The sequence below is a fragment of the Saccopteryx bilineata genome, chromosome 1, assembly GCF_036850765.1.
Source record: "Saccopteryx bilineata isolate mSacBil1 chromosome 1, mSacBil1_pri_phased_curated, whole genome shotgun sequence".
In the NCBI taxonomy this organism is placed as follows: Eukaryota; Metazoa; Chordata; class Mammalia; order Chiroptera; family Emballonuridae; genus Saccopteryx; species Saccopteryx bilineata.
The window spans coordinates 121145242-121160486 of record NC_089490.1 but is presented as its reverse complement, the minus strand read 5'-3'; the positions used below and the strand labels follow the sequence as shown (position 1 = coordinate 121160486).

The window sequence follows — 15245 nt, the reverse complement described above, 5'->3', positions numbered from 1 at the left end:
CAAATTTGGTATCTATATTGCCAATCAAATCAATTTAACATTTTAGGGTTCTGTTTCACTATCCAGAAAATTAGGAAGTTTGCAAGTTGGTTGCTAAAGACTTCCAGTTTTAAAAAGTGCTAGGATTTTATGACACAGAATGTGTGTGTGTGTGTGTGTATGTGTGTGTGTGTAATATATAAATAATTCTTAGGTAATAATTGTGAAAAGTTAAATTACTGACTCAAAGACACTTTGACACTGAATGCAAGAAAGTTTTTTTTTTCTGACAAAACTTTAACATTTGCAAAGCAATGAATGGTCCTATTGAGAGCTGACCTATGAAAAGGTCAGCCTATCCTAAAGGTCAATTGGAAACATAAGATGTACCTTTAAAATAAAGTCACAGAGGGATTCAGATAGTCAGGAGATCAGGGAAATTTCCTAATGGCATAAGATATTGGTGGACTAATGAGGGCAAACCAGTGATCTGTGCTATACTCAGGAACCATATTACCTGGAGAAAAGCAGACTTTGGTTTTTGTGACAGAAAATATTGGTGAGGCATATCAAATATTTTACTGCAGAATACTTAAGAGCATTATATAGTAATTAGTAAAAACAACTAATAATATACATCAGCATTTTTAAAGAAACAAATGCATGGTAATATATAGTTATATATTACAACTTTATCCTCTTCATAAAGGTCAGAATTTTTATCATATTGTCTCAGATAGGATAATACATGCCCGCAGCTTAAAGCTCTTCACTGTTTAACGTACAGAAGCTTAGTCAGACCCCAGCTCATTGTTCTAGTAAAATGTCCTGCCCAACAGAGTGACTAGTAAATAACAAGTAGCAAAGAACTAGATTTTGAGTTAAACTCATTATCATTTTTTACAGAAAATAAAACCCTACAATCATTTTCCACTGTATACCCTCTCCTTATTTATGTTCTCACTGAGTTTAGAATTTGGTGATGTATAAAAATACCAAATTTTGTATATAAAATTTTTTTAAGGTTCAACATAAGAAATGAGTCATGATTTTGTCTTTGAGTCAGGACCCAAGATCTGTCCCAGTAAATTCTGGCGCTGGCAAATAAACATGGAGTGAGGGGTAAGGAAATGAGAATAAAAATAGAAGTTTCAATTTCTAGGAAAGCAAAAAGCAAAAGTTATTTTACTCAAAAAGTAAATGCTAACTGAGAACTTTTTTTTTGTTATTAGTCAATTTACAAAGACCTTGAAATTGGTTTAAGTTTTTAGTTAAATTAATGAGCTAATATATAGCATTTCAACCATTTTTAGCCAGCATTTGAATTTCTGAGACTCTCCAAAATGGTTGGATTTTGGCTTCTCCTTTCTTGACAGTGTTAGAGTTGCAATTAAGCAAGACTTGTGGAGACAAAAAAACCCTCAGCAAGGCAACTTTAATAACTTCTGCAGAAGGGAGTGCTGCTGCTAGTGAAAGCCAGCCAGCAAGCACGTTGGCAGGGGAGTGGGTCCTGTTTTTATCCCTAATGCAGACCCTAGGCTGAGTATTGTCCCATTGGCTGGAATGTTGACTGTGCAATCTTACTTTTTCCCGACTGGCTAGTTTAAGTGGCTGCACAAAGAGGGGACGAGAGAGGTGGGGGTAGCCTGAAACTGGATGAGGGGGTTAGGGAATAGTTGAAGAAAAGCACATAAGGTAAAATAAGCAGTTTTTCCTTCAACAGCAACAAAATTTCCTTAATGGAAATATGAGGACAGTGCTGTTTGAGATTAAAAAATGGTGAAGGAAGTCATAGAAAATTGTTTAATGAATTCCAACTCTTTCCTCTGACCAAGTTTTGAACTAGTCAACTTCATTTACAGGATGACCTTCTGCTACTGCTAGACTGGTTTTTGTTTGTTTGTTTGTTTGGCTTTTATTTTTTTTTTGTATTTTTGTGAAGTTGGAAACCGGGACGCAGTCAGACAGACTCCCGCATGCGCCCGACCGGGATCCACCTGGCATGCCCACCAGGGGGCAATGCTCTGCTCATCTGGGGCATTGCTCTGTTGCAACCAGGGCCATTCTAGCACCTGAGGCAGAGGCCATGGAGCCATCCTCCAGTGGAGCCTTGGCCGCGGGAGGGGAAGAAAGAGACAAAGAGGAAGGAGAGGGGAGGGATGGAGAAGCAGATGGGTGCTTCTCCTGTGTGCCCTGGCCGGGAATCGAACCCGGACTCCTGCATGCCAGGCTGATGCTCTACCACTGAGCCAACCAGCCAGGGCTATTGCTGGACTGGTTTTCAATGGTTAATATACACTTAACCTCATTCTTTGTTCTTTTATATACATTATCCAGAATTCAACTAAAAGCTATGAAGTACAGGAAAAAAACAGGGAAGTTTCACTGTCAAAAGAACCAGGCCCAGATATGTTGTAGATGTTGTAATTATCAGATAGAGATTTTAACATACTATCATGAACCCAGGAAAAGTAGATATGTATAACCAGACTGGGTTGCTATAAAGCCACAGGTGTGGTTAGGCATCCCACAGGCCTAAAAGATAAGGGATGTCATGGGACCAAGAAAAGGCAGAAGCATGCACAATGTCTGTCTTCACCAAGACCTGCGTCTTTGCCTGCTTGGTTTACTCACTTGGAGAACATATCTTCCTATCTCTACATGTCTAAACATTAAATGCTATCCCACATATAAAATCATATTATTTGCAGCAACAACAATAAATAATAACAATAGCTAAAGTTATTGAGCACTTTCTATGTGCCAGGCACTTTTGTAAATACTGCTCACAAAAATTAGGGGATCAAGGAACATGCAGATACTCCAGTACTTTCAGCCTTTTGTATAGTGCATCTCATTTGCATAATCAAACAATGGTTTTTGACTTGTCATTTACTTTTCTGATGTTCTTGTTTAATAAAAAAAATCAAATGTTTCTTTTTATCGCTTCATATTCATTTTGAAATATCCCCTAATTTTTGTGAGCTGTATATTTGACGTTACCTCATTTGATCTTTACAGAAACTCAGTGAGACAGAAAACATTTCATACTTGCCAGAGCTATTTTTCTTAAACATAGGCTGTGTCTTCACCATATCTCTGAACAAACCCATTCAGTCTTTCCACTGTGTACAGGACAAAAACTAAATTCCTAGTTTTGTCTTCAGGGAATTCTGGAATATGGCCCTATTATATCCCATCAAGATGTTGCCCTACTATGTCTCCTACATTCTACTCCCAATGCCACTAGACATTTTGCTATGTTCTGCACACGCCATATAACTTTATATACTTGTTCTTTAAGGAAGCTAAATTTTCAACCTAAAACAAACTTACCCCAAATTAGACTTTCATATCCTAGTCCAAATACTATTTTATTCATCCAAACAACTTGGAGATATAAAGATAAAAAACTCATGGTTTTACCCTTGAAAATCTTACATTCTAGAAGTGATATTGACAACATGAACACATATAATATGAGATATTTTTCCCTATCTTGCTTTGATCCTATTATACCTTACTGAGGCACTTATTCATTGCTGCCTAATTTTTACCTATTTTCTCACTAATTTATAAGCTCTTTAATGGAAACAAAAACATATAAGTTACTTAATAAATATTGGTCAAATGAAGGATTTTGTTGAATAAATGAGACCAGTCATATAAAGCTTTTAAGAAAAACTTCTGCTGATCCAAGAATACCATATAGAGCCCCGATTCAAACATTTTCAGAGAGATGTTTGCAAATATTACAGTCAAGAAAAAATATTCTAAGAATGTCCTTGTTCTAATCTTTAGAATAATCTAATAAATCCTTTTAAAATATTTTCCTCTAAATAGTACAGTAATTGTTGGGTCTAACTTGTTGACTGAGAGTTTAGATGATACAAAAGCAGGTAAGAGTATAAGCTTGGAATCAGACTAATTAGGATCAACTTAGGGCTCTGTTAAGATGAAGATGCTTAATAGGAATGTGATTTTGAGCAAGTTCTTTAACTTTTAAAAGTTTCAATTCCCCCTCTATAAAATGAAAACAAAATATGTGTCTCAGTGGTATATGAGGATGAAATATGATATCCTGCTTGGAAAAGTACATGATGCATAGCACTGAAAAGCTTCTAATATGAAAAGCACATTGCTGAGTGCTAAAAACTATATAGCCTTTTCTCTTAGACTCTGATACTTTTATATGCACCTTGACTAGACATAACATTCAATATCTAAGCCAAATGACAAGTGCCATGACTATTGCCAACTATTTAATTGTGGGGTGGGGGGGTTGACTTATTGTGTGCATGTGGTTTTTTATAAGTTAAGATACCTAAAATAACAAGTGATTGAACAATCCAACACACTATCTATATAGTTAAAATAACAGTACACTTTTTCTCTCTCTCTCTTTTGCGAGAAAGAGAGGAAGAGAAAGAGATGAGAAGCACCAATACTTCGTTGTAGCACCTTAGTTGTTCATTGATTGCTTTCTCATATGTGCCTTGACCAGGGTCTCTAATGAAGTCAGAGACCCCTTGCTCAAGCCAGCGACCTTGTGCTTCAAGCCAGTGACCTCTGGGCTCAAGCCAACGACCATGGGGTCAGGTTTATGATCCCATGCTCAAGCTAATAACTGGAGTTTCAAATCTGGGTTCTCAGCATCTCACGCTGACACTCTATCTACTGTGCCACCACCTTGGTCAGGCTGTACACTCTTGAAATTTTATAATTGTAGGATTTCTAGGGCTGTGGAAAAGCATTTGTCTTTTTTCTTTGCCAGGTTCCCTTTCAGTGAATTAAGGATAATAATAATTATCTTTATTTTTAGTATCAAGTTTAATGTTAACTTTATTATATCATTTATGGACAAAATGTAATAAGGACCTTGGGAAAAGAAATTAGCTCAATATTTATAAAATGTGAGATAAGTATCATTAAAATGCCATCACATCCGGATTTTTATGTGATGATAACAAAGTAGAAATATCATTTACTCATGGGGTTAACTAGCAGTTAGAAGCAGAAGTGAAGTAAACAACACCTGAGCGTAAGTTGCTATGCACTTAATAATGGGTCTAATAGAAATCATTACTTTTTTGTGGACATAAAATTTTGCATAGCCTTGCAGAAACACAATATGAGAAATATGTGATTTTGTTTTGCTTGTGTGGAAGAATCAGTGTAAGCAAATGTAGATGTGCTTGTTTTTGTGTTTGTTTTGTTTTTAACAGTTTGACATCGACAAAGAGGCTGGAGAAAGGCAGATTTACCACCGGTACTGCCTGGAGCGGGCCGCGGTCCACTGTGCTCATGTGTTCACCACGGTTTCTGAAATAACAGCAATAGAGGCAGAACATATGCTGATGCGAAAGCCTGGTAATTATTATCCTGGAGATTGTCACTGATGACAGGAGAGTATGAGAATTTTGTTGAAAACAATAAGAAAAAAGCGTAAAACAGTAGAGGAAAAAAGTTTTTGTCCTTGAAAATGCAGATAAGAGCACCTACTCCATTGATTGTTACATGGATTAAATGAATTACATTGTGCAGCGTTCACAACAGAGCCTGGAACATAGTAAACAATAAAACTATAATAACCATTATTATTGCTTTTCATTATACTATGTCCTTGTACCAGTGTTACTTCAGTTATGTATTCCTGATTTCCTATTTCAACAATTTATTGAGAAATTTATGAATTTTCAATTCTATGATAGTCACAAACTAGAAATGTGAACAGGCATCTAACTTTATAAATTTAAATACACTGTTTTTCTACAATGGTATCCTCTCTCAAAAGAGCGTTTTCATGATGATTTTATTTTTGCTTTTCCAGATATAATTACTCCAAATGGCTTGAATGTTAAGAAATTTTCAGCAGTGCATGAGTTTCAAAATCTACATGTAATGTATAAGGCTAGGATACAAGATTTTGTTCGAGGTCATTTTTATGGGTATGTTTTTCTCTATTTAAAAAAAAAATAGTGTGTGATTCTAGAGATCTCTAGTATAGAGAAATGTTTATCTTTCCCAGCCCACTTTGTACTTTACCAGAATTCATGTGTACATTTTGTTTCTGGTGCTTTATTTTCATCTGAAACTGTTCTGTTTTGTTTTAGTCACCTGGACTTTGATCTTGAGAAGACTTTGTTCCTTTTCATTGCTGGGAGGTATGAGTTTTCAAACAAAGGAGCTGACATCTTCCTAGAGTCCTTATCCAGGCTAAATTTCCTCCTGAGGGTAAGAAAGTTCTAAGATGCTATATAATGCTTTTGTTCTGTTTGCAGTAAAGAACTTTCTGGCTCCTTAAACAGTTTTCAGGAGCATGTAAGACTCTGAAGATTTAAAATGACAATCTTATAAAAATGGCTTTGGTCTTTCAATTTCCACATTGGGATTGCTACACTTTCCACTTGTGTGTTTGTCTCTGTCATCAGGTATATTTTTAGGAGAGCCACTAGCTTTTCCCACTTTATATGCTATGCTTTAAGATGACATTATAACACTCCCCCAAATGAGCTTGTAACCACTTGAAGAATAAATATAGAGGAATCGAGCAAATAGAAAACAGAATTTTATCTTTTCAAAAAACTGATAAGGACTAATGATGGAAGACGTAGTCTGAGTCTATGAAAACAATAGGCTTCCTGATGCTGAACCTTGGTACTAGACTTAGCCAGGCTTGCAGGTGGCTCGGGCCATCACCATCCTTCCCCCACCAGAGGAGATCTTCAGAGGAACATGCATGGTAGACTGACGGCAGAGCAGCTGTCCTCTGCAGAACAAGACAGGCACACACAAACTCTGCTACTTGCCCCACTCAGCAGACACACCTCCTCCCTTAGACTGAGAGTCTTTAGCAGTGAGACCAGGAGATGACCCATCACACAGAAATAAGAAGAAAGGAAAACGACGTCCACACTCTCAGTGATGTAGAATCATGTTTTGCTCAAAAGGCAGGACTTAAAATAAGTTCCCAACTAATCAAGTAAAAAATATAAAAATAAAACCTGTGTACGATGGAAACAACCATAAAAATGGTATCATGTCAAGCTAGTGATTAAAGTTACATTGGCTTACATTATAATTCTATCACATAAAATATAAAATAAATAACAGTAAAATGCTCACAAGAGCATTTAAAATTTCAATCTTATTGTGATACTGAGACAGTCTAAACTTTTCTGAGCTTCGTAATACTCTCCAACTAAATTTTTAATTTCTTGAACATAGATTTATCCTTGTCTTAGAGCAGACATTGTAGCAAGTGTGTTAAAGATTTACAGAACCACATTAATAAGGAAGTACATAAATAAAAACTCAAGTCTGCAAAATAAGACTGAAGACCATTTTAACATAGTTTTCCTTACGGTAGTTTATTTTTTCTACCATCTATCTCCCTGAAGTCATACGGCGTCTACTCTGTTCCCCCCTGGGCACCTTCAGGCAGCATATTCATTAGTGATGGTTACATGAATAGTTCCTTCTTTATATTGCTGAGAAGTGTGATATTCTATTACTATACCACTTTGTTTATTCATTCATCTGTTGGTGAATATTTGGGTTGTTTCCAGTTACGAGTTAATGCAAAAAAAAAGAAAAAGTTTTTGTAGCTGGTACACAGGCTTTCTTTGGAGATCTTGCAGCTCAGATTTGTTAGGAATGACACAGACTTTGAAGTTCTTTAAAAAAATAAACAATGTTACTTAAACCTTATTTCATCACATTTTTTAGTATGTACCATGTGACAAACTTTATAGATGGGCTCCCAACCATAGCAAATGTGTATTATGTTTAGGAACATCATTAACCAATTCATCCATACATTTATTAAATAGTTTGTTTTTAGATGTGAAGAAAAAGCCAGTTACTACATTATTCTAGACATCAAAGATAATCACAATCTTGGAGACAGGAAAAGAAGGCATTCTCTTTCTATATGCTACATTTATTCTTTAACAGCACATTAGTTTCTCCTGGAGTGAGTTTATTGTTCTATGGATAGTTACTTTAAACTTTTGAGTAGCTTGTCAGGCCTTGCAGTGCAGAGGCCACAGATAGGAGATAGTCATTTTCAGAATACATGAGCATTCATCTGTTCATGGTTTAAGTGAGTTTACGCTTTTATTCCCATGGCTGTTTGATGTTATTTCCTTCTGAGAGATGCTTAGACCAATAGTATTTGTGGGAAGAGGGGGAAAAACCCATAGATTTTAGAGTAAAAAAAAAACTGTTTGAATCTCAACTTTGCCAAAAATTTGTTAGAAGAGGTCAGATTCCTATACTGAACTTCCATGCCTCTGTCTCTCTCTCTCTCTCTCTCTCTCTCTGTGTGTGTGTGTGTGTGTGTGTGTGTGTGTGTGTGGCAGAGACAGAGAGAGGGATAGACAGGGGCAGACAGGCAGGAAGGGAGAGAGATGAGAAGCATCAATTCTTCGTTGAGGCTCCTTAGTTGTTCATTGATTGCTTTCTCACATGTGCCTTGACCGGGGGGCTACAGCAGAGTGAGTGACCCATTGCTCAAGCTAGCGACCTTGGGCTCAAACCAGTGACGTTGGGCTTCAAGCCAACAACCTTGTGTTCAAGCCAGCAACCATGGGGTCATGTCTATGATCCCATGCTCAAGTCAGTGACCCCTGCTCAAGCTGCTGAGGCCCCACTCAAGCTAGTGAACTCAGGATTTTGAAGCTGGGTCCTCTGTGTCCCAGTCCAACACTCTATCCGCTGTGCCAAGGGCTAGTCAGGCCATGACTCTCTTTTGACATCAGTAAAACAAAGAGAGTGATATCTGTTTTGCATGGATTATGAGGACTGTGTTAAATTAAGCATTTGACACACCCAACACAGCACCTGCCACAACAAATTTGCTGAGCATATGCTTGCTTCTTTACCTGACTAAAATAAATAAAATGCAGTATTGTGAGAATCAAGACATTTGACTGGAAAATATAAATAATCTTTTGTGTAATCAATGTGCATAAACTAGGGAAAAAATAGAGTAAACTAAAGCTAAAACTTCAGTAAGCTTCCAATCTGAAATGTTAAAGAACAAATTTTGACCCTGTAATCTTAACTCACGTTCATATTACTATTTTTTAACAACAGAGAAGATTGTGATATTAATATCAATTGCTATATACTTTAGATGACTGATGCTATGAAAATACTTTATATCTGAATTTTCAAATTGTTAATCAACAGATGTCTCTTGAAAGCCTAACTTATATTAAAATTTCTGGAAAGCCTTGGAAAAGTGGGTACAATTTCTCCGTAAATTATAAAAAAGTATTTTTTTTTCTCTAAAGATATTTGAAACACTATTTTTTCTTAAAGTATAAGGTCCATCTGTCACACATTTTATTTTATCTTTGGTCATTGATTCTCTTGTTTTCTGATCCCTCATTAGATGCATAAGAGTGACGTCACCGTGGTGGTGTTTTTCATTATGCCTGCCAAGACAAACAATTTCAATGTGGAAACCCTGAAAGGTCAGGCAGTGCGAAAACAACTATGGTAATTTCACATCTTGTAAATGTTCTCAAGCAAAAATGCAAAGGGTTATTTCTATGTGCCTGATTTATGATATATATATTCCTGAACTATTTTTTGCCTTAAGATTATTATAGCATAGATACTACTTGGTTCTCTTCTCATTGGGCTATGTTAGACTATGTAATGCCTATACATCTGTGTTATAAAAACTTTAGAATGAGCTATCATAGAAGAAGAAAGCCTCTGTAGAAATCTTTAAAGATGGGTTGACTTTTTAGGAAAATATAATGTGGAAACATAAAATCATATGGCAAAGTAAAGATATTAGTATAATGACCTCTTCCATGCTCATAGCCCATATTTGACAATTAGCAGCACATTCACAATCTTGTTACATCTATACCTCCTTTGATTCCTGCTCCCAGCCCTCTGCCCTCCCTGAATATCATCAAGCAAACAAATAACGTTAAGCCCTGTGGGTTTGCCATGGCGTTCTGCTGCCTCAGCTCTGCAGGTTTTAACTCAAGCTAAATTGACAAATCAAATAATAGAAGAGATTATACAAAAGAGAGCTGTAATTTCAACAATGCACTGACAAAATAATAACATTATCATGACAAATAAAGATTTAAAATTGTAATACTGTTTCAATTATAAATATTCATTTATTTATTTATTTTCCATATAGGGACACTGCAAATTCTATGAAGGAAAAGTTTGGAAAGAAACTCTATGATGCCTTATTAAGGTAGATACTTCAAACACTTAACCTGTCAAATATTTGGGGTGTCACTATTCAAAATTAATTTTAGTGCTATAATGTATTTGTTTTGTTCCAAATATAAAGGAATTAATAACCTTTGAAGATGGGTTACTTCATGTCAGAAGGTTTCCTCTTATCCTTTATCTGACAAATTCTTGTAAACATTGTACAAATGAGAACATATTTATATATGCAAACAAGGTCTAATTCAATAAGAATCTTGTTAAACGTTCATGTGCCAATTGGAAGATGAAAGAGTTCATGAGATTTTTCAGTCAATATAGATATTGAATTAATATATTAAATATACTGACATATTAGATTATCATATATTTATGAATCTACATGTATTTACTTAATAAGTGAAATATATAAACTTATAGATACAATAAAATCTAAAATGTCAAATCAAATTTAAATATATTATAATAATAATATTAAAATATATGAATTTTGCTCTGATATAAAGAGAAAGCTATGTTGTCTCCTGACACATGGTGGCAGGTAAGCATCATTTTTTTTACCAGTACAATAATCAACTTATAGATGGACAAGAACTCAGGAGTAGGCAAAACATAATAAGAGTTCCCCTGATGGTCAACATGTACACTTTAAAAATGAATTTTGAGACCCTGGCTGTTGGGTCAGTGGTAGAGCATCAGCCCAGTGTGTAGACATCCAGGTTCAATTCTAACTCAGGGCATACAGGAGAAGCACCCATCTGATTCTTTACCCCTTCCCCTCTCGCTTCTCTGTCTCTCTCTGTCTCTCTTTCTCTCTCTCTCTCTCTTCCCCTTCTGTAGCCATGGTTCAGTTGGAGCAAGTTGGCCCCAGGCACTGAGGATGACTCCAGGATTTCCACCTTTGGTGCTAAAAAATGACTCTGGTTGTAAGGGAACAAAGGCCCCAAATGGGCAGAGCATTGCCACTAGAGGTTTTGTTGGATGGCTCCCAGTTGGGACACATGTGAGAATCTGTCTCTCTGCTTCCCCTCCTCTCACACAAAAAAAAAGATATTCAATTTATTTTTAATGCTACCAAATGTGTTCTTTTATCAAACTTCTTCACACTTTAGGAATTTGTCTGTGAGCTTCATCAGGAAACTGTTTATTTTTATTTTTAAAGTGCTTAACACAGTTTCTGATACATAGAAAGCACTGAATTAGTGCCAGTTGTTTTTATTTTTATTAACATTGTTTTCCCCACAGAGGAGAAATTCCTGATATGAACAATATTTTGGATCGAGATGATGTAACAATTATGAAAAGAGCCATCTTTTCAACTCAGGTAGTAAAGAAAAAGTGCCTTCCACTTCCCATAATTGTTAAAATCAATTTAGATCAATAGTTTAATTTACTGAAATCAGCTAATTTACAAAAGTTTTAAACTCAAGAGCTAGAAAGTCATTTTTATGTATTCACCTAAATGACAACTTTGTATTCTCTTTTATGAGTGGCTTACAGGGCTCCTTTTAATAATCTCATGGAGCTTGTCTTTGTATCCAATTACCAAATGTATTTTATACTTACTTGGTAGGGAGGATACCAGGATTCCAAAGATGTTTTTTCCAGGACCAGTCTCACTTATTGCACTCTGGATGTGTTGACTCCTGTGATTTCCCTAATTGTGGCAAATTCAACTGCATAATTTGTGGTAGAGGAGGACTTGTTTGCACTCTCCCCTGGCACCAAAAAGCAATTTCATCTAGAAACATTATATACAATTGAAAAGCTGTGCATATTGCAATGACAATGAAAACCTAAATTTTTCAAAGAAAAAGAGGATAAGTGCTGTGTTAGTCATGCACCAAAAATCTTGTCATAATAGTGAGGGATCAGGCACCAGAGGACACCTCACTAGAAGAATCTACATGAGTAGCTCATCTTCAGTCAAGATTTTTAGGACACTCTTATTCCAGATAAGTCTCAGGAGTAGACAAGATGTCTTGGCTGCAGGTGAAAAACTATTATGTATTCACAATATCGAAAGGAAGTGCTTCAACCCATTATCTTCTGAAACATACAAAACTTAGTCATCATCATTAGCATCATCTCAAAAGACTGAAGGCAATAAGGTTGGATGACACCTCCCCGTTGACCTTTTGTAGAAATTAGTCACATATTAATTCTTTCTGCAATTGACATTTTCTTCCATTACTTCAGCGACAGTCTTTGCCTCCAGTGACCACGCACAACATGATTGATGACTCCACTGATCCCATCCTCAGCACCATTAGACGAATTGGACTTTTCAACAGCCGCACAGACAGAGTCAAGGTAGAACTCACTGTTATGTAGGTCGCTTCAAAAGGATACAGAATATATTCACTGATAATTTATTAGAAGTCTCCCTTATTTGTTTTAACATCTATCAAAAATATTTTAAATATTTCCAAAGAAAATTAATTTTGTTTTCTGTCTTGGGTAATTAAAATACAATTACTATTTTGGTATCATTGAAAGCTGAAGAATATTTATGGTTTTTAGTCATAATTCTAACATTTCTTTTTTTTTACATTTTTATTAATTTTCATTTATTGTGTTAACATGGAGTCAAGTGTCCCAGTCAATATAACACCTTCATCCCCCCCATGTCCTCCATTACACTCCCTTTGCCCTCTCCCCCAAATTCTCTCCCCTCCCTTCCTTCTTGGATTTGCTGTCCTATTATCTGTATTTGTGTGTTATGTATATATAATCTCACTAATCCCTTCACCTTCTCTGATTCCATTCCCTCATCCCCCTTCCCTCTGACAGCTGTCCCTCTGCTCCCTGTGGCCCCACCTCTGCCTCTATTCTGTTCCTCAGTTCACTTTGTTCATTAGATTCCACATATAAGGGAGATCATATGATATTTATCTTTCTCTGCCTGGCTTATTTCACTTAGCATATTTTCACTGTACAATCTGTTAGTAAACATAAGGAGGTTATCTAATTTTTAATGACTTATTTTCTAAGAATTAATTTAATTAACAAACCTTGAGATCACATGAACCATCTTTATTTCTTTCTGATAAGTTAAACTTAAAGAGAAAATATGAGAGGTTTCTAGTTTTTTGGGGTTTTTGTTTTGTTTTGTTTTGTTTTTTGTGTGGCAGAGACAGAGAGAGTCAGAGAGACAGACAGATAGGGACAGACAGACAGGAAGGGAGAGAGATGAGAAACATCAATTCTTTGTTGTGGCTCCTTAGTTGTTCATTGATTGATTTCTCATATGCGCCTTGACTGAGGGGCTACAGCAGACCGAGTGACCCTTTGCTCGAGCCAGCGACTTTGGGCTCAAGCTGGTGAGCCTTGCTCAAACCAGATGAGCCTACACTCAAGCTGATGACCTTGGGGTCTCAAACCTGGGTCTTCCACATCCCAGTTTGACGTTCTATCCACTGCACCACTGCCTGGTCAAGCAAGAGATTTCCAGTTTTAAAGAATATGGCTAACAATGTTTTTATGTGATTTTCTATGGAACAATTCATCCTTTTGACTTTTGCATTTCTTTCTCTTTATTTGGTGACAAAGACAAAGACAGACAGAGGGAGGGACAGATAGGGACAGACAGGAAGGGAGGGAGAGAGATGAGAAGCATCAATTCTTTGTTGAGGCACCTTAATTGTTCATTGATTGCTTTCTCATATGTGCCTAGATTTGGGAGCTACAGCAGACCCAGTGACCCCTTGCTTAAGCCAGTAACCTTGGGCTCAAGCTGGTGAGCATTGCTCAAACCAGATGAGCCTGCACTCAAGCTGGCAACCTTGAGATTTTGAACCTGGGTCCTCTGCATCCCAGTCCGACACCCTGTTCACTGCGCCACTGCCTGGTCAGGCTCGACTTTTGCATTTCCACAATTTTTAGGCATAGTGCTAGTTGTATGAATAAGATCTGGTCTCAGACACTGTGGTGCTTAACCTCTATGATGTTTACCTCTATGATGTCTGTTATGTTCTAGGCCTTTATTAGATGTGGTTGATAACGGTGAACATGTTAACAAATAATTGCTTAACCCTACTCAATTTCATTCACCAGTTCAAGATCAAGGTGTCATAAGCTTTTACCAACCTTTTCAAAGATCCTCTTTTCTTTTTTTCACCTTGAGCAGATGACCTAATTGAAAATTTAAGGTGTATAAACTCCTTCAGTGTCTCTCCGTACTGGCCTCAGATACAGATTTTTTTTTTACCTATTCTTGCCTCCTTTCCTTGATGTTGGCTGTGGGTTTGTTATAGATGGCCTTTATCATGTTCAGGTATGTTCCCTGTATTCCCATATTGCTGAGAGTTTTTATCATAAATAGGTGCTGGATTTTGTCAAATGCTTTTTCTGCATCTATTGATATTATCATGTGATTTTTCTCCTTCTTTTGTTTATGTGATGAATCACATTGATTGATTTGCAAATATTGTACTAGCCTTGCTTCCCCAGAATAAATCCCACTTGATCATGGTGTATGATTTTTTTTATGTATTGCTGGATCTGGTTTGCTAATATTTTGTTGAGAATTAAAGCATCTATGTTCATCAGGGATATTGGCCTATAGTTTTCTTTCTTTGTGTTTTCTTTGCCTGGTTTGAAAATCGGAATTATGCTCGCCTCATATAAGGAGCTTGGAAGTCTTTCTTCCTCTTGAATTTTTTGAAATAGCTTGAGAAGGATAGGAATTAGTTCTACTTTGAATGTTTGGTGGAATTCGCCTGTGAAGCTATCTGGCCCAGGGCTTTTGTTTGTTGGGAGTTTTTTGGTAACTGTTTCAATCGCATTTGTTGTAATTGGTCTGTTTAGGTTTTCTGATTCTTCCAGATTGATTTTTGAAAGATTATATGTTTCAAGTAATTTGTCTATTTCACCTAGGTTGTCTAATATTTTGGCATACAGATCTTCATAGTATTTTCTTACAATCCTTTGTATTTCTATTGTGTCGGTTGTTACTTCTCCACTCTCATTTCTAATTTTATTTATTTGAGTCCTCTCTCTTTTTTCCTTGGTGAGTCTGATTAAAGGTTCATCAATCTTGTTTACCTTTTCAA

The 15245-nt window shown here is 36.3% G+C and overlaps 1 protein-coding gene and 1 non-coding gene across 2 annotated transcripts in view; both read left to right on the top strand.

The window, feature by feature from the left end:
• GYS2 (glycogen synthase 2) overlaps positions 1-15245 on the top strand; it is a 63697-nt gene that overhangs the window by 18591 nt on the left and 29861 nt on the right. The window contains exons 5-11 of the mRNA XM_066264613.1: positions 5205-5349; positions 5810-5927; positions 6093-6213; positions 9380-9486; positions 10154-10213; positions 11437-11515; positions 12391-12504. Of these exons, the coding sequence (XP_066120710.1) occupies positions 5205-5349; positions 5810-5927; positions 6093-6213; positions 9380-9486; positions 10154-10213; positions 11437-11515; positions 12391-12504 (744 nt within the window). The remainder of the gene's footprint in view (positions 1-5204; positions 5350-5809; positions 5928-6092; positions 6214-9379; positions 9487-10153; positions 10214-11436; positions 11516-12390; positions 12505-15245) is intronic.
• On the top strand, positions 11750-11912 carry LOC136321402 (U1 spliceosomal RNA). Its single transcript, XR_010728657.1, has one exon. It is a non-coding gene; the product is annotated as a U1 spliceosomal RNA (small nuclear RNA).